This window comes from Pistacia vera, unplaced genomic scaffold, assembly GCF_008641045.1.
Source record: "Pistacia vera cultivar Batoury unplaced genomic scaffold, PisVer_v2 Contig121, whole genome shotgun sequence".
Lineage (NCBI taxonomy): Eukaryota > Viridiplantae > Streptophyta > Magnoliopsida > Sapindales > Anacardiaceae > Pistacia > Pistacia vera.
The window spans coordinates 1,839,728-1,867,136 of NW_022195260.1; the positions used below are offsets into that span (position 1 = coordinate 1,839,728).

Genomic DNA, 27,409 nt, shown 5'->3' on the forward strand with positions numbered 1-27,409 from the left:
TTGAGAAAACAAAATTTTAGAGTGTAAAAGTAAAGGATTAAAAATAACTAAATTAAACAAATAAATAATGTGAAGAACTTTGTAGCATTAATGAAGGTAGGGTACAAATTTCCCCCTAAGTGTGCTTGACAACTACTCTTAATACCCGTTTGTGCTATGAATTGGTAGGATTCTCTAAGGCCAATTATCCTTATTCATGCATAATATTCAACTTAATATAGATCTTTATTCGGTTACTCTAAAATTAAGAAGCATAAATTCATCAATCTCTTACGACTAATTTGCCCTATTCGGTTATGAATTAGATGGACCACAAATTAATCCTAGAATCTCTATTCGATTACTTCTAGTTTTAATATGTTGTGCAATGTTATTCCCATAAAACAATCATGAATATGAATTAAGCAATAAACCCTAACTTCTCTATTCGAAACATCATCAAGGTAATTGAATCAATCCAACATTCATAAAGCATTAAATCTGAACTTTTGCACAAATTCATAATCATAAATCTGGTATTAAAAATAAAAATTGTTCAGAACATAATTAGGGTTCTGTCCTCCCATAACAAAAGAGTTTACTCCATCCTAAGAACAAAGAAATAAACAGAGAAGAAAGAAAACATATTCAGACTTGAAAAGAAACAAAAATCAAACTCTTAAATCTAATCTTCAGTCTTCAAGCCCCAAGAATGCATCTTCTCCTCTAAGAAATATGCAAAATTCATCCCTTGACAACTAATCTCAATTATACTTAAATACCCAAAAGAGTCCTAGTGAAAAAGGAAAGAAAAATTGACAAAAATGCCTTAATAGTCTCTGCCATAGCCTTGGCCATGGCCAAATTCAAGTAACAACAGCCTAGGTCATGGTGCTTTTTGGTCTCTTTGTTTTATCTTTGTTCCACCACCATGGCCATGGTGAACTACCAAGGCATGGCCATGGCCTTCAAGAATGTTAGGTAATCTCAACTTCTTCAAGCTTTAAGTCCCAATTTCATTCCAATGCTCCAATCTACTCAATCAAAGCCTGAAAAACACAAAAGCTATCCAAATCGACAGGTAACTATTCATATCTCAAACTTAACAAAAACTAACATCAAAACAAAGGAAACAAATGAGAAGTTGACTAAACTAACATCAAAACAACCCTAAAAACACTCAAATTATGCAACTTATCATTTTTCAACCTAAAACATAAACAAAACAAATGCAAAATCCAGTATAATATCTCAACCAAACAAGTTTGCCAATTTTCATATTTTTAATTGACAAATTACCACACTCATCGACATCAATGAATCAATTGATAAATAAAATAATGTAATCAAGCATAAGAGGCTTTGATATCACTATAGGTTAACAGATCTATAAAATGCAACAGAAATTTTTTTTTTTTTTAAATAGATCCACAAACCTTAACCAAGATCTTTATGCCCGATTCACATTATTTTAAATGAACGAAATCAAAGAATATAAAACAACATACCAGCATTAGAGGCTCCTTCAATTTGAGGTTGGAATCGCTACCACTCCAAAGTAGAAGTGTACTCATGATATCCACACAAAGACAAGACGGTTGCCATTGAGGGATTTTTAAGGTAGGAAAAATCTCTCAACTTTAAGAATAATTTTTCTGCATAAGTTTTCTTGGAAGAAAAATTCTTTCTCTCACAATACAGTTCAGGTTTGGGAGAGAGAGAGAGAGAAGGAGGCTAGGGTTTATTTTTGATTGAATGAATTATTTCATTTTAATTTTAGTTGCACTTAAATAGCGCACACTAAAACCCTATTCCAAATTGGATATTGGAATAGATTACCCTTGCAACCAAACATGGCATTTCAATTAAAATTTAAGAACAAAATTTGAATTCACATTATCAATATTAATAATAAATATTAGTATTGGATTATATATATATATATATATATAGAGAGAGAGAGAGAGAGAGAGAGAGAGAGAGAAACTGAATATTTAAATATATATAATCTCACTAATTTAATTTCCATATGAAGTTAAATTTAGGCAACAACGTCAGTAAATTTAATTACATTGTGAGATTACCAAAATGCCCTTTTATCTCTTGAAAGATGAAAATGCCCTTCTCATAAATTTTATCCTTAATATGTCTTCTATGTGTGTGACCTGGATGCTTCTCATCATATCGGCAATGAATCGGATCGTGATTGACAATCAATCAATCGTCCACTAGACACAGACCAAGATTGGCCTCTAGCAAGGCATCATGGCCACCCGATAGTTCGGATTTAGCAAAACCGCTACCTATCAACGATATGGTTACCATGCAATCCGATCCTTTCATCATCTATTATCTCATCAAGGTCGAGGCCTAGAAGTACTCCCAACCCCAGATATCCTTGATATCTTGATATTCGGTTATTGGACCGATGACCAAAATGTAAGTACATCGATAGGTAAACGCAGCGAAAAACCAAAATATTTCCCATCAATTACTCTGATTGACCCAAGATTAGGGTATGATATGTATATATTATACATGTTTAAATTGAAAAGAACAAATGCAACATTAATCTAGACAAGGATCAGAGATCTTATGCATGTTTGGAGACTCCTTCAAATGTCTCTGAATCTACTTTGCTATCGATCCAAGAATAGGATCGAACGAACAGTGATCCACACGAAGACAATCCGAAGAACCAAATAGGGAATTGCTAGATCTTCTTTGGCTTCAAGAATCAATTTAAGATCAAAGAAAACTTTGATTCAAAGAGAAGGCAAAACGTGAGGGAGAGAGGGCTACCACTTTTAATTCAATGAATGAAAATGACTTGTGTTGTTTTTCTTTAACAAACACATGCACTTATATAGTGCATGCGTCAAAACCCTATTCCAATGAGGAATAGGCATGGCTCCAACCCTTGTATCCAAACACCCTCTCCTTTTAGTATTTAATTTAATTTAATTATTATTGTAATTAAAATCAATTAATATATTTATAAAATATATTAAAATTTAATTAACAATAATAATGCATTTAAATACATGTGTACGTATATTTAAATATAATCTCACTCATTTAATTTTAACATTAAATTAAATATAGGCAAAAACCTCAGCACTGTGAGATTACCAAAGTACCCTTTTGTCCTAAAAGACGAAAATTCCCCTTGCACAAATTGATTCTTAAATTATCTTCTATGTGTGTGACTCATAGGCTCCTCATCATATCGGTAGTGGTAGTATTGTGATTAACACCAATTAATCGTCTCACTATACAGAGATCAAGATTGGCCCCTAGCAAGGCATCATGGCCACCCGATATATTCAGATTCATCGAAACAACTACATGTCAACGATATGGTTACCGTGCAATCAAATCCTTTCATCATCTATTATCTCATCGAGACTGAGGTACATAAATAATGTCAACCTCTATTACTCTCGATATATTTGTATTCAATTATAGACCAATTACCTGAATAATAAATTGGATTGGGCAACAACTTAATCTCACTATGGCCACAACTTTAGTGTCATTGCCATTTACTAAATTGCGTAGTGAGATAACTTCTCCCATACCCGGGAGTGATGAATCCTCTGTCGATCCACCATAGTCTTGATACACTCCTCAATGCAACTAATCACTACCATATTTATAGCCCTAAATAGAACCACGTTGGGTTAGTGTCAAACTACCCTAATCGATGGACCAAAAGCTCTAATGATCTCAAGTCTAAGGATCACATGCACCACCATTCGTTAGAGGATTTGTTCCATAGACACTAGGGTTACCATCCATATGTAATCCTTTGGTGGGTCAGTCTAGTGAACTTGCTTACAGTAAGCACCCATGTGTTGCACCAGGTTATCGGCAAACAACCTTGACAAGTGAGATCAGTCACTACTTTTCGATAGGGTCGTTCAGCACTATGATAGCCTTATCGTATTTGTTAGGAAACGATCATACATGGCAGCGAAAACAAAATTTTTTTAAACCTTATAGATCGTTCCTTAGAACCAAGATCAAGGCAGAAAAATTACAGTTTATACAACATATTAAAATCTACAGAAAAATAGCTCAAGGTTAAGAAACCATACCCAAGTTTGAAGGCTCCTCCAACTTGTCTCCGAATGGGTTTCGCTACCGACCCAAGTGTAGGATTGAACCATTGTAGTCCACACGAAGACAACCTTAAGGAACTAAAGAGGGATTTGTTAGATCCTCTTTAGCCTTTAAGAACCGAAATGAAAATCAAATGAAATATTTGATTCAAGCAAAAGCAATCTCGCGTGGGAGAGAAGAAAAAGGGCTGGAATTATTTTTTCAATGATTGAATGAAAAATTACTCTATCTCACAAAGTGTTGCACTTATAGTGCACACTTTGCCCTTTTCCATCATGGAATAGGCTTGGGCTCCAACCCAAACACCCCTTGTATCCAAACAGCCCCTTTAAGATATTTTAATTTTAATTATTATTGTTATTGTTATTTCAATTAAATTCAATTAATATACATATTTCATATATTAACATTTAACAATAACAATAATTGATTTAAATATATGCAAACACATATTTAAATATAATTTCACTTATTTAATTTAATTAACAAATTAAATAAAGGCTACGACCTCCGCCAATTTAATTGCACTGTGAAATTACCAAAATACCCTTTCACCTAAAAAGACAAAAACGCCCTTCTTATAATCTGGTTCTGAAATTATCTTCTATGTGTGTGACGCTCCTCATCATACCGGTAGTGTGTAGTATCCCAATTAACACCAATTAATCGTCTCACTACACACAGACCAAGATTGGCCCCTAGCAAGGCATCATGGCCACCCGATAGATTCGGATTCAGCGAAGCAGCTACCTGTCAACGATATGGTTACCGTACAAACCAATCCTTTCATCATCCGTTATCTCGATGAGACCGGGCATATAAATAGTGTCAACCTCAGTTACTCTCGATATTATGTATTCAGTTACTAGACCAATGGCTTGTACTATAAACTAGATAGAGCAACAACTCAATCCCACTGTGGCCACAGTTTTAGTGTCATTACCATTTACTGAATTGCGCTGTGAAATAACTTCTCTCTTACCTGAGAGTGATGAATCCTCTATTGTTGGAAATAACATAGAATAACATATATCCTAACATAATCCCAAGATCATAGTCACCATTGCAATCACATTTGTATATAAATGAACTACAATGAATTAACACAGCATAAATAACTTTTTTCCTTATCTCTGAAGCAACAAAATTAATTTGGAAGAAAACCACGAAGTGTATTTCTGTTTTCCAAATTCTAGAGAGAGAGAGCATATTTTTCTTTTTGAAAATTGGTGTGTGTTGTGTCTTACTAAAAGAAAGAATTTTTTCTTTTATATGTAGCGGTTAGAGAGAAACTGCATTTGGCAGTTTCATTCCACACACGTCGCTTGGGGTAACCCATCATGGGTGTACCCTTATCCAATATCTCCCACTCACACATGATGGGACTATCTCTCTCTGTGCTTCTTTAAGGTTCATACCTTAGTAAATATGCCATGTGACCATGCATACTTCGTAAGCACGTTAGTAATATATCTGTTAGGAGTATATAACTTCTCGAATTGTGAAACTCAGGTTGTATGTTGTATGCAATACCCTAGATTACTTATCACATTTTTCTAACAATCTCATTTACAATAAATATGCATTGTATTCATAATTATGTTTTGTCTTTACATAAAAGTAAAACATAATTGGTCAACCAATGAATACACGTGATTATAGTGTGATAATTCAAAATCGTAATCTTCCTCTTTTCTCGATTCTTGCAACTTTCATTTAACTTGCTTTTCTAGAAATGTCCTAGCAGATTGAATTTATCTTAATCCTTTGGTAACACTCTAAGATAGCAATCATTAAATGAAGTTTTTAAGAAACATAATAGAGTAATAAGGGTATTCTATGAGATTTTATTCTTAAAAAAACTCAGGGTCTCACACAACGTTAAAGTTGAGATTTTGACTTTCATTACCCCTTTGGTCAATGTTTTGCACATGTGGTATTAATCACATGCTACAACATTTCCTCCTTTCCCATGGAGTGCATGTCTCTTTTCTTATCTCTCTTTTGATTTGATGAATTTTAGGAATATAATAAACATGTTACTTTTTATCATTTATTTGTACATAAAAGAAAAATTATTATATGTTTAATTGTTTATATCTTAACTGTTTTGCATACTTAATTTGTTCATGGCATTCAATAATTTGGCTTAGATTTTTGATCAACTAATACTAAAACTTTCTCTAAGGGCATCTCAACCCATGCCAAAATGACGCAAAAAACACCAAATTGGCGTGGGTTGGTACTCCAACCCACGCTAAACATGCGCCATTTTGGCGTAGTGTTACAGTGCTATGCCAAATTTGGCACAGTACTGTAGCATTACGCTAAAATGGCGCGGCACTGTAGCACAAATAAAAAATATATATTTTTTTTTAATTTTGGTTTTTGTTTTTTTTTTAATTTTGTTAAGTTAATTTGAGTATTATTTTACACCAAAAAATCACAACCAATTTGAGTATTTGTATTTAATTTAATTTGATATTATTTTAATAATGATATAATTTAAAAAATGATGAAAAATTAAAAATAGAACTTTATTCAATGCAAATATTAAACTACAATAACTCAAAATAAAATTAACACTAATTTAAAACACTAAAATTAAAAAAAATACAACATAAACTAAAATACAATTTAGTATTCCGGTAGATTAGCTCCGGATCCAATAAGATCATCAAAATTTGAAAAGAACTTGAGTTATTTTGAGATACTTGACCTTGTTGTTGAGCTCTTTTTTGCATAATTCTTAATTTGTCATTTTGAAAAAACTCTCGAAGTTGAACTTGTCATAGATGAGAATGTCCTATTTCGAAATTTTCTTGCTCGACATAAACAAATCAAGGATACAGAGGCTCACCATGCTCTTCGAAATGCATTAATTGATCATTGTGGGAAGAACATACTAATTTGGAAATTAAATTACTATCAATATGAAATTTTACCTTTGTGTTGTTGTTATTTTTTTTTTTTTTTTTGTATCATTTTATATAGATGTAATGTTTTTCTATATTAAATGTAATGTTTATTTGATTAAATAAATGCTTAATTCTATTAAATTAGTATAATTTTCAAATAATTATTATTAATAAAAATATCATTCCCAATATTTAATTAATATACAAAAATTTAGTGAAATAGTTAATTGTTGATTATTACAATAAAAGAAAAAAAAGAATATCAAGAATATTCTTTTTGGTGCATATTTGGTGTTGTGGGTTGGAGATAGAATAGTGTTTTGCACCAAATTTTGCACCAATTTGGTGCAATTTTGCACCAATTGGTGTATGGGTTGGAGATGGTCTAATCTTTAAGTAAATTAGCTTAGAATTTGACCATCAAAATTATATAAAGGATCTGAATTATTATATATATATATATATTATATATATATATCTAATAATATATATTATATATATAAATGTTTATATAATAATAAAAAAAAAATTCCTTGGGTTAATAACACGATGTTAATTACTAGTTGATTTGTGATTCAAATTATGGGTGAATTGGGTTTTTGACAATGGTTGAGAAGGATAAGCGATTGCATGAAGAAATGTGTCAGAGGTGAGACATAAGCCTGTTTGGCTGAACTTATGAAATTAGTTTATAAACAGTTTGCTTATAACTATTTAAGCTTATAAGCATTTAAAATTTTAAACAGTTACGTGTTTGGTTAATACTTATGAGTGACCGATAATAGTTGACGTGTTTGGTAAAATGTGGTTTATAAGTACGTTTAATTATTAAAATGACTAAAAAATATACTATATATTTTATCAATTAATAAATTATACGATAAAATTTTAAATTAATTAAGGATAATATAGTAATATACTTATCAAACTAACTTATAAACAGAGTGCTTATAAGCTGCGCGAAAAAAAAACCTCCCCCTAACATTTTTTTTTTTTTTGGCTTATAAGTTCAGCTTATAAACAAAAAAAAAAAAAAAAAACTATAAACAAACAAGTCAGCTTAATTTTAGCTTATAACTAGTTTGATCAGCTTTAAGCTCAGATAAATACCTTCATATAAGTTCTAATTTGGAGTGTCATAAGAAAGAGAGTTAAACTCGCACCGAAAGAGAGATAAATATACACGAGAGAGAGAGAGAGAGAGAAGACTTTTTATCGATGTCCTCTAACTCATTTCTTTCATGTAATTGCTCATTTTCTTTAAGCCATGACATAAAACTTACGTACTTTGATGTTGAAAGCTTTGATTTTGATGGTGAAAGTGATGGTTTTTGTGAGTTTGGTTATGACTAAGATACTGATAATGAGGTTGTTGAGGTGATTGTTGTTGCTGTTGTTGTTGTTGGAGAAGGTGAGAGAGAATGGTTTGGAGAAGTGGGTCAGTGGAAGGAGGAGGTGGTGGAGCAGGGTGGTGGCTACAAGTGTTGCTGCAGCAGCAGCAGCTTGATGTGGTGGTCATTTGGTGGTGGTTGTGGTGGTGAGAGGCCATGTTGTGGCGTGAACAGCTAGAAGTGATTGAGTTGAGGGTTTTTGACAAGCTAGTAGCTATTAACTATTTAGCAAAACAAAAAAGCTTTAAGGGGGAATAAAGTTGTTGAATCAAAGCAAGTGAAAGTGGCTTTTGCCATGTTTTTTTTTTGGGACATTTGATGTTACGATTCTGGACTTATGAGTGGTGGTGCCCGATTGAGGATTGACTCATTGATCTGCAACTGCACGTGACCAAAACAAAAGCATATCTTGTCTAAGGAGTAAACGACATATTCCCACCCAAGGTTTTGCAAAATCCTCGGTTGGTACCCTTGGTTTTATAAATTCCAGATTCCCACCCTTAAATGGATGCCGTTTTATTTTTTTAACCCTTAAAGGCTAAAATGGTCTTTTTATTTCCTTCACCATCACACCCTCTCTCCCTCTTTGTTCCTCTCGTTTTCTCCCTCCCTCTCCCTCTTATCTTTCCTCTCTTTGGCCGACGGCGAGTGGTGGAGTTATGGCTGCATCGTCAACACCTCTACCACCATTGGCCAGAGATCCCCTCCACTAACAACCCCATTTGCCAACCTCGCCACCCAACTGCACTATTTCTTTAGGAAGAGGAAAGGTCGGTGAGTGGGAAAATGGCGACAAAAATAGCTTCCAACCCCATTTTCCCACTCACCGGCACTTCCTCTTCCATCCCCACCCATCCCCTTATCGCCTTAAACCCCCAATAGCTGCCAACCGCAACAACACTCACTTGTGCGACTTTGTGGCTTTAAACAGACGCGCCAACCCCACCTACCAACACCACCATCTTGCCCACCTTTCATCCTCTCCTTGCCAACCATCCCTTCACCGTTGCACACTCCATTTGCCCAAAAAGGGCCTAGGCTTGACTGGGAAGTTGGTTGAGCAATTTCCTCAAATAGCTGGTGGGCGTGACTTTGAATAGAGATTTTGGGTTGGTGGAAGATATGGCCAACGAATGCACAACAACCACAACAAAGTAACAAAGAGGAGGATATGGGTCAAAAAGGGAGGGAAAGAGGTGCAAAAAAAGTTGTCGCATGGTAGTGGGAATGGAACTTGGGTAGCAAACGATGAGTGACGATGACCGAAGAGAGGGTGGGTTTTGTAAAGGCGATGAAGAGGTTTCGATTGGTGGCTTCGGGGTGTATTTTCAATGAGTGAATCAGCCTGAATCTGGTTGCAAAGTTGGGAGAAAACGCGAAGGCCAAGGAGGCTGTTTTTCGGTGATCGGAGGGTGCAATGGTGAAGGGGTTTGGTGGGTTTTGGTGTTGGGGTTACAAGGAAGAGGTTAGAGGTGATTTTGTGTGAAAAATCAGCCGGAACAAGGCTAAAAATGCCGACGACTGGGTGGTGGTGGTGGTGGTTGGGTGGGATGAAATGAAAAGTTAAAGGTAATATGGTAATAACACAAAGTTAGAAGTCAAACTTCGTTAATAGTGTTAGTTTAAGGGTAAGAATATGGAATAAATCCAATCAAGAGTGTGAAGTTGAGATTTCACTTAACCGTGGGTGGGAACATGTAGTTTGCTCTTTGTCTGAGCCAATAATATGACATGTCATATATTCTCCAACTAGCAGACGACATGTCATTTTCCAAAGAATAGTAGTGCTACTTAAGTTAGGAAATCTTATAAGCCTTCTTGATTAAGGAAATGGAGTCCTACATAAGTTAAGGAGACTAATAATCCCACTTGATTACGGAAACCTCAGAAGTATTAAATATACATTAGTTCGACACGAGAATCGAAAACAAGAAAAAAGAAAAGTCAGAGCAAGATTTCAGGTTGGTAACAGAATGGTAGCGAATTTCTATAGTATTTTCGGTACATTATGTCCCAGAAGGAAATTTGTATACAGATTGGTTTCATATGTTTTTGTTCATGCCTTAATCCAAGAAAGATGAAGAGATTGTTGCAGTTGCTCTTGCCTCCGTTACATGTACAGTCTGAGATGAATAGTAAACGTTTCTATATATAGAATATTAGTTTTGTATGTTTTTGTTCATGGCTTAATCCAAGAAGAAGAAGAAGAAATAAGAAAAGATCTGATGGACATTGCAGTTTCGATTCTTTTTTGTGAAAGAGAGACTTTCTTTGACCGCTATTACGTGTAGAGATTAAACAAAGAGTTTAATTGACATGATCTTTTAAGTCTTCGTTTGTGTTCTATCTTTTTATTTCTTTTGTTTCTGTCAAGAAACCTGCAGAATACCCAGGTATCTCTCTTTTGATTTGATGAATTTTAGGAATATATATAAACATGTTACTTTTTATCATTTAATTTTGTACATAAAAGAAAAATTATATATATGTTTAATTGTTTATATCTTAACTGTTTTGCATACTTAATTTGTTCATGGCATTCAATAAATTGGCTTAGATTTAGTGATCAACTAATACTAAAACTTTCTCTAAGGGCATCTCCAACCCATGCCAAAATAGCGCAAAAAACACCAAATTGGCGTGGGTTGGTACTCCAACCCACGCTAAACACTGCGCCATTTTGGCGTAGTGTTACAGTGCTATGCCAAATTTGGCACAGTACTGTAGCATTACGCTAAAATGGCGCGGCACTGTAGCACAAATAAAAAAATATATATTTTTTTTTAATTTTGGTTTTTTGTTTTTTTTTAATTTTGTTAAGTTAATTTGAGTATTAAATTTTACACCAAAAATCACACCAAATTTGAGTATTTGTATTTAATTTAATTTGATTATTATTTATAATAATGATATAATTTAAAAAATGATGAAAAATTAAAAATAGAACTTTATTCAATGCAAATATTAAACTACAATAACTCAAAATAAAAATTAACACTAATTTAAAAACACTAAAATTAAAAGAAAATACAACATAAACTAAAATAACAATTTATATTCCGGTAGATTAGCTCCGGATCCAATAAGATCATCAAATATTGAAAAGAACTTGAGTTATTTTGAGATACTTGACCTTGTTGTTGAGCTCTTTTTTGCATAATTCTTAATTGTTCATTTTGAAAAAACTCTCGAAGTTGAACTTGTCATAGATAGAATGTCCTATTTCGAAATTTTCTTGCTCGACATAACAAATCAAGGATACAGAGGCTCCCCATGCTCTTCAGAATGCATTAATTGATCATTTGTGGGAAGAACATACTAATTTGGAAATTAAATTACTATCAATATAAATTTTACCTTTGTGTTGTTGTTATTTTTTTTTTTTTTTTTGTATCATTTTATTTAGATGTAATGTTTTCTATATAAATGTAATGTTTATTTGATTAAATAAATGCTTAATTCTATTAAATTAGTATAATTTTCAAAATAATTATATTTAATAAAAATATCATTCCCAATATTAATTAATATATACAAATAATTAGTGAATAGATTAATTGTTGATTATTACAAAAAAGAAAAAAAAAAAAGATATTCTAAGGAATTATCTTTTTGGTGCAATATTTGGTGTTGTGGGTTGGAGATAGAATAGTGTTTTGCACCAAATTTTGCACCAATTTGGTGCAATTTTGCACCAAATTGGTGTAATGGGTTGGAGATGGTCTAATCTTTAAGTAAATTAGCTTAGAATTTGACCATCAAAATTATATAAAGCTGATTTATATATATATAATATATATATATATATATATATAATTATATATATATATATAATATAAATGTTTATAATAATAATAAAAAAAAAATTCGCTTGGGTTAATAACACATGTTAATTACTAGTTGATTATGTGATTCAAATTATGGGTGAATTGGGTTTTTGACAATGGTTGAGAAGGATAAGCGATTGCATGAAGAAATGTGTCAGAGGTGAGACAGAGACCTGTTGGGCTGAACTTATGAAAATTAGTTATAAACAGTTAGTGCTTATAAGCTAATTTAAGCTTATACCATTTAAAATTTTAAACAGTTACGTGTTTGGTTAAATTACTTATGAGTGACCGATAAATAGTTGACGTGTTTGGTAAAATGTGGTTTATAAGTACGTTTTATTATTAAATGACTAAAAAATATACTATATTATTTTATCAATTAATAAATTATACGATAAATTTTAAAATTAATTAAGGATAATATAGTAATATACTTAATCAAACTAACTTATAAACAGAGTGCTATAAGCTGCGAAAAAAAAATACCTCCCCCTAACATTTTTTTTTTTTTTGGCTTATAAGTTCAGCTTATAAACCAAAAAAAAAAAAAAAAACTATAAACAAACAAGTCAGCTTAATTTTAGAGCTTATAAACTAGTTTGATCAGCTTATAAGCTCAGATAAATACCTTCATATAAGTTCTAATTTGGAGGTGTCATAAGAAAGAGAGTTAAACTCGCACCGAAAGAGAGATAAAATATACACGAGAGAGAGAGAGAGAGAGAAGACTTTTTTATCGATGTCCTCTAACTCATTTCTTTCATGTAATTGCTCATTTTCTTTAAGCCATGACATAAAACTTACTGTTACTGTTGGAAATTCATAGAATAACATATATCCTAAAATTAATCCCAAGATCATAGTCACCAATTGCAATCACATTTTGTATATAAATGAACTACAATGAATTTACACAGCATAAATACCTCTTCTCTTTATCTCTGAAGCCAAAAATTGAATCTGGAAGAAAACCATGAAGAGTATTTTTCTTTTCCAATTTTAAAGAGAGAGAGCGTATTTTTTCTTTGCGTATTGGTGAGTGCGTTACTAGCTAAAAGAAAGAACTTTTCTTTTTATATGGCAGCGGTTCGTAAGAAACTGGCTTTGGCAGTTTCCACTTCTCACGCCCCTTTATCATGGGTGTATTTATCCAATATCTCCCACTCACACATGGTGTGACTTTCTCTCTTTGTGCTTCTTTAAGGTTCATACTTTAGTAAATATGTCGTGTGACCATACATACTTCGAGAGCACGTTAGTCATATATCTGTTAGGAATATATAACTTCTCGAATTGTGAAACTCAGGTTGTATGTTGTATGCAATACCCTAGATTACTTATCACATTTTTCTAACAATCTCATTCATAATAAATATCCGTTGTATTCATAATTATGTTCTGTCTTTACATAAAAGTAAACATAATTGGTCGACCAATGAATACACGTGATTATAGTGTGATAATTCAAAATCGTAATCTTCCTCTTTTCTCGATTCTTGTAACTTTCATTTAACTTGCTTTTCGAGAAATGTCCCAACAGATCGAATTTATCTTAATCCTTTGATAACACTCTAAAATAGCAATCATTAAATGAGGTTTTCAAGAAACAGAATAGAGCAATAAGGGTATTCTATGAGATTTTATTCTTAAAAACTCACACAATATTAAAGTTGAGATTTTGACTTTCATTACCCCTTTGGTCAATGTTTTGCACATGTGGTATGAATCACATGCTACAACATTTCCTCCTTTCCCATGGAGTGCATGTCTCTTTTCTTGTAAATGCTGTACAGATATTAGTTCAGACATACCTAATGTCTAACTTGAGTTTACTTTACATACTTTTAATTCATCAAAACTTTAATTTGACAATTAAACAGATAAAGTGATTATTTATCAATTATGTCACATTTCATTATGACATTATTTTAATTCTATTTTTAGGCGACGTTAAACATTTTAAGCTTGGCTCTCTATTATCACCTAGATAATAAGCTTAAAATCGTCTCATCTCTATTCCTACGAAGTAATGGAGGCGATTGCCTGTGTGAGAAGGTTAATCTTTTAACTGTCTGACATGCTTTTCAAAAAAAAAAATATATATATATATATATATATATATATTTCTTTATGTATGTTCCATAATAACCTATATTGAGCATTGACAATATTGTTATTTAATATTGATAAGACAAATGTGAACAATTTTAAGAAATCTCAAAGTATGAGTACATTCAACACCTACGTAAGCCTAGAGATCTAACATGTCTATTGAAAGTATCTCTTGGTGTAGACTTTGTGAATGGATCCGCAACCATGTCATGCGTAGATATGTACTTCATGTTCACCTCCTTTTGTGCCACCAAGTCTCGCACAAAATTATATTTGATATCTATGTGTTTCGTTTTACCATGATATTTGGGATCCTTAGTGTATGCTATTGTTGCTTGACTATCACAGTTTATTCTTACTGGTTCAATAGCAACATTAATTATTCCTAGATGATTCATGAACCGTCTCAACCAAACGGCTTCTTGCACTGCAGCTGAAAATGCTACAAACTCAACCTCCATTGTAGATAACGCTATACATGATTGTTTCTTACTGCTCCAAGATATGGCCACACCATTTAGTAAGAAAACATATCCGGAAGTAGATTTCCTTTCATCTAAATCTCCTCCCCAATCAGCATCGGTGTAGCCTCTCAAGTGTAAATCATTTCCTTGATAACATAATGAGTAATCAGCTGTCCCTTTAGATATCTTAAGATTCTCTTCACTACTTTCCAATGTGCTTGTCCTGGGTCGGACTGGTATCTACTTACCAACCCAATGGCATAACAGATGTCGGTTCTAGTGCACATTATGGCGTACATGAGACTTCCAACAACACTTGTATAAGGAACATTCTTCATCCTTTTCTTGTGGAGTCTTCGGGCACATTTTACGACTCAAAGTCTCGCCTTTAGCGATAAGGTTGTCTATGGGTTTACAATCTTGCATATGAAATCGTTCAAGAATTTTCTTAATGTATGGTTCTTGGGAAAGAGATACTAATTTTCTTGAGCGATCTCTTGAAATCTTGACTACAAGAATATATGCAACTTCACCCATATCTTTCATCTCAAAATGAGATGATAACCATCCTTTGATTTTATTGATAAATCCCTTATCATTTCTAGCTATAAGTAGATCATCAACATATAATGATAATATAACAAATTTGTTATTGGATCTCTTTGTATATACACAGTGATCTTCATCTATCATTTTGAAATCATATGACATTATCGCATTATGAAATCGAATATACCACTGTCTTGAGGATTGCTTGAGGCCATAAATTGATTTTAAAAGTCTACACACTTTGTGTTCTTGACCTTCTCTAATAAAACCTATTGGTTGATCCATATAGATTTCTTCTTGTAATTCTCCATTGAGAAAAGTTGTATTTACATCCATTTGATGCAATTCAAGATCTATGCTAGCAACTATAACTAGAATAAGTCGGATTGAGGTAAACTGCACAACAGACGAAAAAGTTTCTTCATAATCTATTCACTCTTGTTGCGTATACCCCTTCGCGACTAGGCAAGCTTTGTATCTTTCAATACTGCCATCAGCTTTACGCTTGATTTTGAGAACCCACTTGTTCCCAATGGCTTTGCGTCCTTTTGGTAAATCAACCAATTCCCATACTTGGTTTGATCTCATAGACTCCAATTCTTCTTCCATTACTTTCATCTACTTTTCCTTAAAAGGGCAATTGAGAGCCTCATTTACATTCCTTGGCTTTTCGTCATCTTGTGGAGTAACTAGAAAAATTTCCCCCTTAATCTCAAATCGTCGACATGGAACTTGTTTCCTATTTGATTGACGTATTGGAGATTGATTGGTGTTACTCCCACTTGGGCCAGCTATCATAGTTAGATCGCCAGTAGGGAATGATGGAGGATCTGAAACTAATTCATCAACTTCCATATTGCTCCCACTGGGATGTAGTATAACCAACTGATTGTCGGCAACAGAATTGCCTTGGTCTTGTGTTTCATATAGAAACAAGTATTTACCTATCTCGCCCTTCTTAGGAAAATCGGTTTCTAAGAATGTGATATCTCTTGATTCAAACTCAGTGATGCTACCACTTTCTTGTTCTCCTATGAAGACGTATCCCTTTGAATGTTCTGAGTATCTTATGAAGGTACATTTCTTCTCCCTTGGACCTAATTTTCTATATTTATGGGAAGGATCAAGAACATAGGCAGCACATCCCCATGATTTTAGGAGACTCAGATCGGGTTTCCGATTTGTCCATAACTCATATGGTGTAGTAGTAATAGATTTGGATGGTACTCGATTGAGGATATATATGGCAGTCAATAAAGCATCACCCCAAAAGGTGATGGGCAAGTTCGCTTGTGCCATCATAGACCTCACCATCTCAAGTAGGGTTCTGTTTCTTCGTTCTGTAACACCATTTTGTTGCGGAGTTCTTGGAATATTTAATTGACGTTTTATTCCCATTTCATCACAAAAATTTCTGAACTGATCAGATAAATATTCACAACCTCGATCAGTTCGCATAACTTTTATTTTTTTATCTAATTGATTCTCAACTAAGTTATGTGTGGTCCAATGAATGTGAGGCCTAGACATGGGGCTATTTATTTCATCACATTTATGCTGTGTAAATTCATTGTAGTTCATTTATATACAAAATGTGATTGCAATGAGTGACTATGATCTTGGGATTAGTTTTAGGATATATGTTACTCTATGAATTTTCAACATTAAGTGGAAATTGCCAAAGGCAGTTTCTCACGAACCGTTGCCATATAAAAAGAAAAGTTCTTTCTTTTAGCCAGTAACGCACTTACCAATAGTTACCAAATAATATGTACCATGTAATCAAAATTATTATATAAAAAATAAACATATATTTTGCTTTTTCTTGAGAATTATATATCTATACTGTTGTTAATTCTTTGAAATTGATAAACAATTAGACAAGAAAGACAAATATATTATAATTGGATAGGCATACATATGTTTATAATAAATAATCTCCATAATAATTTGTGAATTGGGTTTTAAAATTGTGATGTTAATTAGTTCATTATGTGATTCAAATTATCGGTGAATTGGGTTTTTAACAATGGTTGAGGAGAATGAGCAATTGCATGAAGAAATGTGTTCCGAGGTGAGGCGATAAAGTTCTAATTTGGAGGTGCCATAGGAAAAGAGTTAACCACAGAGTGAAAGAGAGAGAAAAGATACAAGAGAGAGAGAGATCCTGAAGATTTTTTTTATCGACATCCTCTAACTCATTTTCTTTAAGCTATGACATAGAACATATTGTTACCAAGAATACGTATCACGTAATCATAATTATTATATTTATGCTTATGTCTTGAGAATTTATATATCTATGCCATTGTTAATCCTTTGAAATTAATAAGCAATTACATGAGAAAGACAAATATATCATAATTGGTAGAGATGGCAATGGGCCCGATATTTTCAGGGGTTCGGCCCGTCCCGAAAAGGTCGGGCTTTACCCGATGTTTATGGGCTTGGGCTTAGGCCTGAGCTTGATTTTAGGGCCCGACACGGGCTGGGCCTGGGTATGTCTTCAGGCCCGACCCGGCCCAATAATTTTAATATTAATTATACTAAATTACCCTTATACTATATATTTAATTACAAGATTATCCTACATATATATACTCATTTTTCCCAAACCCTACATGGATGGATGGATGCACTTTGTGAAAAGTTATTTATATATTTGTTGAGTATTAAAAAAAAGTTAATATTTAAAAATTGTTTCTAGAGTAAAAAATAAAAAATTTAAATTTAAAAATTCATATTATAAAAATAGGCAAGCTTGAGTCGGGCCTGAGGTTACAAAAGCCCGTCAGACTGGGCTTGGGTTTTACTTGTCATACCCGTGATGGGCTCAGGCTGGACTTAGACCTTTGTTATGAGGTCGGACTTGGGCCTGGGCCAAGGGGTATCTAATCCCGACTCGGCCCATTGCCATCACTAAATAACTGGAGGATATTTGTATCGGCTCATTTTTTTCATGGGATTGCTCAATTTCTTTTAAGCCATGATATAAAACCTACGGTTACCCAAGAATATGTGTCACTAATCAAAATTATTATATAAATACATATGATTTGAGTTATATACACGTGTCAAAAAGAGAACGGTAGAGTTTTTATTTTGTATTTGCCATGATAATTATATATTGCCATCGTTAATCCTGTTCTTTCTTGACTTTTCTTGTTATAATTTTCGAAATTGATAAACAATTACATGATTAAAACAATAGGATCATATTTTATTATGATATTGACTTATAACTTTGATTTGAGTTGTACACGTGTCAAAAATAGAACGGTAGAGTGAAAAACAATGAACGGTAAAGAAAATTTTAGCATTCTCATTATCTAAATATTTATTTAATATTTGAATTTTTCTACATCGTAGGTGGAGGCCACGCGCGTTGAGGTGATGACACCACGATTTTGATTTAACTTTTTCAAATGGATGAATGATTTGTGGGCCATATAGCCAATGACATGTCTGCCACGTGGCAAACAACTTTCCCTCTAAGCACTCTCTCTGTCCGGGTTGTCGTTTACCCATACCCATAAAAATCTAAACTTAAAATAATAAGATCTACTAAACAAACCTCTTCCTCTCTTACGCACAAACCGACACGTCGCACCTCTCTCTCACTCTCGTTTGAACTTGCGTTCCTCTCACTTATAAAACGAAGCTCAAACGGCAGCAGCTTTTCAAAAATCGAGATCAAGAACTCCGTGAAAAAGATAACCAAATTCACACTCTCTCCCACTCAGTAAACTTGATCTGAATAAGAGAATGGCATTTTCGCAATTCTCTGCAAAGTCGTGTCCGTCTTCGTCGCCGGGGTCGTTTGTGCAGTACGGTTCTTTGTCTAGGTTCATCAGCTTTGGTGCGAGCAGCGGGAACTCGAGGCGGTTGTTGAATCTGCGGTCACGGCGAGTGGCGAGGTCGTTTTCGGTGAAGAATGTGTCCAGCGAGCCCAATGCTAAATTGAAGGAGTCTGGTGTTAAAGAAGGTGTGTGTGTGTGTGTGTGTTTTGATTGTTTTTGGATTGTTTGCCGTGTCAGTGTTGAAAAAGGATTGAGACGCTGCATCTGATGGATCAGTAAGCGAAATGTGTATCAAAAGGTTGTGCTTTTGATGATGAATGAGTGAGTGTGAGCTATTCATCATCTGATTAAGCTGGCTTTTTGTTGTGTTGATGCTGCTGAATGGTGAACGTTGTTTGTTGGGTTTGGATCCTTTTTTAATGCTGACATGGAGGTATTTTCATCAAATGGTTATTTTTAAATTGATTAGGTTGGCTATTTAGTTCTGTTTAAGCTTTCTGGAAGGGCTTCTCAAATGGTTTGATGTTCATCAAATAAAGCTGGCTTTTTGACATGCTAAGCTGCTAACTGGTGAACATTAGTTGTTGAAATTGGTTCCTTGCTTAACAAGTTATATTGTGACATTAGTGTACTCTTTGGAGTTTGCATGGCTTGATGAAGGGGTGACACTGAAGAGGTGGTCTTATTATGTAGTACTCATGCTTACATTTTTCTAATTGTGTTTCTGTTTGAAGCAACTAGCGGCTATAATCCAGATTCTCCAGATGCTGCCTCTATTGCCTCGAGTATCAAGTATCATGCGGAGTTCACCCCATTGTTTTCTCCAGATAAATTTGAGCTTCCAAAGGCTTACTTTGCCACTGCACAAAGCGTTCGTGATAATCTTATTATAAACTGGAATGAGACATATGAGTATTATGAGAAGTTGAACGTGAAACAGGCATATTATTTATCAATGGAGTTTTTACAGGTTCGTCTTGATCTCTTGTTTTGACTCTGACAATTTTCACTTTAGTTTCTACAACAGTGTTATATTATGTTTCATTATTTCCACTTTTGTAGGGTAGGGCGCTGTTGAATGCAATTGGAAACTTAGGGCTTACTGGTGCTTATGCAGAGGCCTTGAACAACCTTGGACACAATCTAGAGAATGTAGTTAGCCAGGTGAGGTTATTTTACTCATTTTTCCTTCAGTATGAACATTGACAGAACTTCATCGTGGTCAACATTTCCACTTTTATGACAATTTATTTTCAACAACCAAGTAACTTATAAATTGGACTTTAAAAACGATTTTATGGTTGGTTGAGCAAGAACAGTATCAACCATTCATTTTGTTGGCTTCCTGAGACCTTTACACTGTGCAATTTGAAGCTCTGCTATCTACGACTGCTATAAGTCGAGACTAGTGTCCTCCTCTTTCCCTACTAGTACTCCTTTAGGATAACAGTTAATTTGTTTGTGTGAGGTTTTCTCTCTCATGTTTTTTCTAGAAGCTAAGTTTCTTTGGTTAATTAATGATAGGAGCCTGATGCTGCACTTGGTAATGGGGGTCTTGGGCGACTTGCCTCCTGTTTTCTGGACTCTTTGGCAACACTAAATTACCCAGCATGGGGTTATGGACTTAGATATAAGTACGGGTTGTTCAAACAGAGGATTACAAAGGATGGTCAAGAAGAAGTTGCTGAAAATTGGCTTGAGGTATCCTTGCTTTCCGTTCAAATTCAACTGGTTCATTTTTTTACTGGTATATGTATATGGCATCTATGATATCATTGAAATTTCAGTGGCAATGTCTCTTTCTGTTCCAGTTACTTCATGTTTGATTTGATTGTGGTTTCTTCTTGTAGCTGGGCAACCCATGGGAAATGGTGAGAAATGATGTCTCATATCCCATAAAATTTTACGGCAAGGTTGTTTCAGGATCAGATGGAAAAAGTAACTGGATAGGAGGAGAAGATATACAGGCTGTTGCATATGATGTCCCAATACCAGGGTATAAAACTAAAACCACGATCAACCTAAGACTTTGGTCAACTAAAGCTCCTTCTGAAGATTTTGATTTATATGCTTTTAACTCTGGAGACCATACCAAAGCAGCTGAAGCCCTATCTAATGCTGAAAAGGTTTGGTGCATTTTTGTGATCATTTATATATTCTCTTAATGTTTGTGGCTATTTTCTGCATGTTTTGAAAATTAATCAGGATTATGTTGTCTGCACCTCTCTTTTAACTTAAGTCAGCCAAGTTGTTGTTAGGGCTTGCAGACACCAGAGTTTCAAAATACTGAAGTCTCAAAAAAAAAAAAAAAAGGAAAAAAAAAATTGAAGTTGGGTAGTCTATGCGTAGAGACTGAGTTCGATCACCATGCTGGGCTTTTATCCTGTTCTCTGTCTACCTCTGTTTGTGATTCCAGTCACATGCTATGCTTGTATTTAAATGTTTCCTACGTGTTTCATTTTGCTGATCTTCAATATTGTAGTAAAGTGGAAAACCCAGCATCTTTATAATGTCATATTTTTGCTTAGATCTGCTATATACTCTACCCTGGGGATGAATCTGTTGAGGGCAAGATCCTTCGTTTGAAGCAACAATACACCTTGTGCTCTGCTTCTCTCCAAGATATCATTGCACAATTTGAGAGAAGATCTGGAACAAATGTACGGTGGGAAGAATTTCCTGAGAAGGTTGCCGTTCAAATGAATGATACGCACCCAACTCTCTGCATTCCGGAGCTGATGAGAATTTTGGTAGATGTGAAAGGTTTAAGCTGGAAAGAGGCCTGGAATATCACACAGAGGTACTTCCTACTACGGTAGTTCAACACTATGCATTAATGTCATTTTACTCTGTTTGTTGTTTTTAATTTCTGTTCTGGAATTCAGAAATACACTGGACGATTGGATTATGCCTGAGTGGCCAAAAAACACCAAATTGTTACTCTTTGATTTTTTCTTGTCTGTTTATTCCTTTGGATTAATAAAAATTGATAGATGCCACCACATTCTTCATCAAGGCTATACAAGTTTACTCGAAGTCTAGTGATTATGGTCCTATGTTTCTTATGTCTTTATATGGTTTATTCTTTTTTGGTACGATTCCAACTGGTTGTGCCTTTTCCACCATTGGCCATTTGCACTTTGCTTATTATTAACTTGTTTCTTTTGGGGTTTGTTATATTTTTATGTTGCAGCCAGCCTAACTCATAATATAATCGCTGTTTTTTTTTCTTTTTTCAAGTATGCCAATGTATCTAGTAGACCCGTGAAGTTATATGTTTATTCAATAGCTTATATCCCTAACATTCTGCAATTTTTTGTCTTAGAACTGTGGCATACACAAACCATACTGTTCTACCTGAGGCATTGGAGAAATGGAGTTTAGAACTTATGCAAAAACTGTTACCTCGACATGTGGAGATCATAGAAATGATTGATGAAGAGGTAATTGTGGAATATATAGATCAATCACTACTTTCTTTCTTAGGTGTATTAATCTTAGCTCTTATTTTTGCCATTTCATGTTTTACAGCTGATTCATGCCATAGTTTCAGAATATGGCACAGCAGATGTTGATTTACTGGATAAAAAACTGAAGGAGATGAGAATTCTAGAAAACTTTGATTTGCCTGCCCCCTTTGCTGATTTACTTGTTAAACCCAAGAAAAGTGCTGTTGTCGATCCCAGTGATAAAGTTAAAAACTCTGAAGAAGAAGTTGAAGTAGCTGATGAAGAACTCGAACCAGCTGATGAAGAACCCAAACCAGCTGATGAAGAACCCGAACCAGCTGATGAAGAACCCAAACCAGCTGATGAAGAACCCGAACCAGCTGATGAAGAACCCGAACCAGCTGATGAAGAACCCGAGGCTGAAAAAGAAATTAGTACAGCAGCAGAGGAAAAAAAGGAGGCAAAAGTGGTACCAGAACCACAAAAGCTGGTTCGTATGGCTAACCTCTGTATTGTGGCCGGTCATGCAGTAAATGGAGTGGCTTCGATACATAGTGAAATAGTAAAAAATGAAGTATTTAATGAGTTTTATAAGGTAAACACTTATAATATTCCCCCTACTTAATAATAATAGAACTAAAAGTTTTCCTGTCCACTTGTATTCTTACCTCAAAAAATGCTAATTGAACTCTATGCTACACCTTTGGTAGTTGTGGCCTGATAAATTTCAAAATAAAACAAACGGGGTTACACCAAGAAGGTGGATGCTTTTCTGCAATCCAGATTTAAGTAAAATTATCAGCAAGTGGATTGGCACAGAGGACTGGGTCACAAATACTGAGAAGCTGGCCGAGTTAAGAAAGGTAATCAACCATATCCATATCCTTATTTGTAAAATCATCTTAAGTGGTGGATTGCATGTTATTGGAAGTGAATTTACAATAGATCTCTCTTAAATATCTTGAGAACAGAATTTTTTTTTTTTTTCCTCTTTTAATTTTAATTGCCTTCTTAAGCACCCATCTCACCATGTGAGCCCAGTTCATACTTACATCATGTACTTTAGAAATTACTAATTGGTTAGAAGCCTGCTTTAGTTTTTCCCGCTTAATTGGTTGCTACTATAATGTTTAATTTTGAATTTTTAATCTGGAGCATAGCTCAGAGTTTGAGATTTCTTGAGGCTACTGTTTATTTCCTTGTGGCATGTATGCATGCATTTTAAATTATTGTATGCAGTCACCTCTATATTTCCTAATTAAAGCAGTTTTGTTCATTTATAGTTTGCAGATAATGAGGATCTCCAAAAGCAGTTCAGGTTGGCAAAAAGGAACAACAAAATGAAAGTTGTGTCACTGATTAAAGAAAAAACAGGCTATTTGGTCAGCCCTGATGCAATGTTTGACATCCAGGTTATTTCCTCGCTATTGAAGTCTTTTACCTTATATGTCTATGATATAATGTAGAATATATTTATCTTAGATGAAATAACAGCAAAACTCTTAGATAAAACTGAGAAAGTTAATAATATTTGACACTTTAGACTGCCCCTAAATATAGCTTATAATGCATAGATGGATCATAACGATCATGATTAAGAAATCTATTGAATTTTTATTAGCTTACGATGGACAAGCTTTATAATCTCCTTTGAACTGGATTGCTGTGATGCTATTTATTATGTCATCTATAAGGAAGACTTGTACCAATTTACTCAGACATGTGTATGATTAAGGATATAAGTCTGTCAACTTTAAGCCACTTGTGTATTTGTCATTTGCAGAATTGCAGAATGCTTTACACTTGACTGAAAAAATAATTTCTTATCCTCTTCCTGCTAGTTCTTAAACCATTATCCCCTTTCTCTATATATTTTATAAAAATTAGATTGCATCAATTATTTTCAGGTGAAGCGCATCCATGAATATAAGCGACAACTGATGAATATCTTGGGAATTGTTTACCGTTACAAAAAGATGAAAGAAATGAGTGATGCAGAAAGGAAAGCCAAGTTTGTTCCACGAGTGTGTATATTTGGGGGAAAAGCTTTTGCTACTTATGTGCAAGCCAAGAGAATTGTGAAATTTATCACTGATGTTGGGGCTACTGTTAATCATGATGCTGAAATAGGTGATTTGCTGAAGGTATGGCTTTGTCAATAAATATGTAGTAATTTGACCAAAGTAAATCAAAATGAAAAAGAAAACAGGCTTCATGCCTTGGCTTTTGATATTAAGAAATACTTTTGCTTAGTGGAGATTGGGGAGATGTTGGGCTGTAGGAAAAGTATATCAGAGTGTTGATATGGCCGTTTATTTGCTAAGTTATCTATGTGCATTTTTACTTGTGCAATCAGCAGAGTACCTATTGCTCTTAGGGATTCTTAAAGAGTTGAGAGGTGAGATAAGGCATACATTTGCGAGTTGCCTTCTAAAATTGTTTGTTGGAATATGAAAGGGTGACATTACTGATTTGTTTTTATTTAACTTGGCTTCAAAATATTAAACTTTAAAATCTTTAATTAGATTTATCTACAAGTGTAAATTGTTTCTTTTGCTGTTAGTTCATTGTATCTCTAATTATTATCTGTTCTATTTTAGGTTATTTTTGTCCCTGATTACAATGTCAGTGTGGCTGAATTGCTTATCCCTGCTAGTGAGCTCTCACAGCATATCAGGTATTTTGATTTTCTTGTTTTGCTTAGCTTCTTGGACATGTAGTTATTATAGGCAGCATATGGTGATGAAGATGCAGTTTTTATGCATGATTTAGTCGGGAGCTGTCCACATTCTTTTCAAATTTGAGCCCTAAAGTTTAGTTTGAGCTTTAGCTTTATAGTGGCCCTTGCTTATGCTGAAGTCCAGATGAATCCAGTGTATGCGTTAGCATCATGAATTTTGCTTTTGTAAATAGGCATTTTTAGTTTTTAGAACATGGTAATGTTTGGCAGAGCTTCTAACCTGCTTCCCGTTCTCAACCTTCATCACTAGTTAAAGCCAAAGGACAAAGCATGGGAATTGGTGGTTTAATTATTTTTGTCTTACAATTTGTGTATGAGTTTATAACTCGACCAATCCAAATTCTTCCAACAGCTCAAGTTCATTTGATATGACAACATGTCTGCATGGCTGACGCACAAGGGAATTTATTTCATGAAAATGATTGAAGATTACGTTCATGTAGTGAGAACAAATTATTCAAAACCTTTAGGCATTTTTTGACTGCCCTGCATTCTCTCATCTTCTTCTTTTTGCTCTCTGAAGTACGGCTGGGATGGAGGCTAGTGGTACCAGTAACATGAAGTTTGCGATGAATGGTTGCATTTTGATTGGGACCTTGGATGGTGCCAATGTTGAAATAAGGGAAGAAGTTGGAGAAGAAAACTTTTTCCTCTTTGGTGCTAAAGCTCACGAGATAGCAGGGTTGAGAAAAGAGAGAACTGAAGGCAAGGTATGCACTGTTAACCAATTTATTACTAATATTAATTACTTTCCTTTTAATCTATTGTTAATGAACCTGTGAGGTTTTAGCCATGTAATATTGTTTCTATGAGTCTGACCAGCAGGTAGTAAAATGAAAAATGTCATGGCAGAAGTACATAAAATTCTGCTTCTTCAGTGTAAGAAATATTTTGAAGGCACCCTCGTTGCATGTTAATTTAGATGGTCTCTTAATGCAGTTTGTTCCAGATCCACGTTTTGAAGAAGTGAAGGAATTCGTTAGAAGTGGTGTTTTCGGTTCTAATAACTATAATGAACTGATGGGGTCATTGGAAGGAAAAGAAGGTTATGGTCGTGCAGATTATTTCCTTGTGGGCCAAGACTTCCCTAGTTACTTAGAGTGCCAAGAGAAGGTTGATGAAGCATATCGAGACCAAAAGGTGAGCGATACGTATGCATTTTTCACATATCTACCTGGCATTGGTTCATTATTGCATTATTGTTCACTGGATAGAGCTTTTCCATTCAACTTGTTGGCTACTATACAGAAACTGTTATCTTATTTTGCAAGTTCAGAGTCATGATAAGTGTTTTCTAACTCTACACTGTCTACATAGTGCCCTATTTTTCTTATACATCTCTCAGCATTTTCTCGCATAAGCTACCACTAACCCCATTTCTGACATTTTGTAACTGATTTTACAGCTATGGACACGAATGTCAATCCTGAATACAGCGGGTTCGTACAAGTTCAGTAGTGACAGAACAATTCATGAATATGCTCGAGACATATGGAATATTGAACCTATCGAATTGCCATAATTCAGAGAATGCCTGCATCCCAAGTAGGGAGTTGGTCTGGCTACAAGCTTGTGATGAGCATGGCATCCTGTTGATATGTTTACAGTGTAAATGAACTCTTTAGGGGAAAGCCGGTGGTGAATAAATGTATCTTGAATAAATCTTATAACACGGTAATAAAAGAATAAGCATTCCGAGTCCTGTTAACCTTGCAATTAAAGATTAGATATATAGAGCAACTTGGATCGATTCAGGTTCATGGCTCAGCTTGGTATATGGACTCGAATGTTTTATCGCCCTTTTTGTCTAGATAAAAACTTTGAATGTATAGCATTACGTATTGAATAAAGTCTTATTAAAGTTTTTAATTGCCAGTATAACCCATATTGGTTATGAGTCTACTTTTGATGCTAATCAGTGGTTGCACCATACAACTAATGGTCACAGCCTTTGCTTCTTGTATTTGCATGTTTCAACAGCAAAACCTTAAAGAGGTTTGTTTAGACACACTAATCAATTTGGGTAGCCAAAGTGAGGGGTCTGCATATTTA

The 27,409-nt window shown here is 34.3% G+C and overlaps 1 protein-coding gene across 1 annotated transcript; it reads left to right on the top strand.

Moving 5' to 3' along the window:
• The first annotated feature begins 19,024 nt into the window (after window positions 1-19,024).
• Window positions 19,025-27,226, top strand: LOC116113065 (alpha-1,4 glucan phosphorylase L isozyme, chloroplastic/amyloplastic-like). The gene is made up of 15 exons (XM_031399223.1): window positions 19,025-19,353; window positions 19,903-20,138; window positions 20,231-20,332; window positions 20,693-20,869; window positions 21,019-21,294; window positions 21,697-21,968; window positions 22,494-22,611; window positions 22,700-23,212; window positions 23,328-23,480; window positions 23,901-24,029; window positions 24,525-24,761; window positions 25,218-25,294; window positions 25,881-26,067; window positions 26,297-26,497; window positions 26,763-27,226. Exons 1-15 carry the CDS (start codon window positions 19,134-19,136, stop codon window positions 26,877-26,879), a joined length of 3,015 nt encoding a protein of 1,004 aa, XP_031255083.1. The 5' UTR covers window positions 19,025-19,133; the 3' UTR covers window positions 26,880-27,226.
• The last annotated feature ends 183 nt before the right edge of the window (window positions 27,227-27,409 follow it).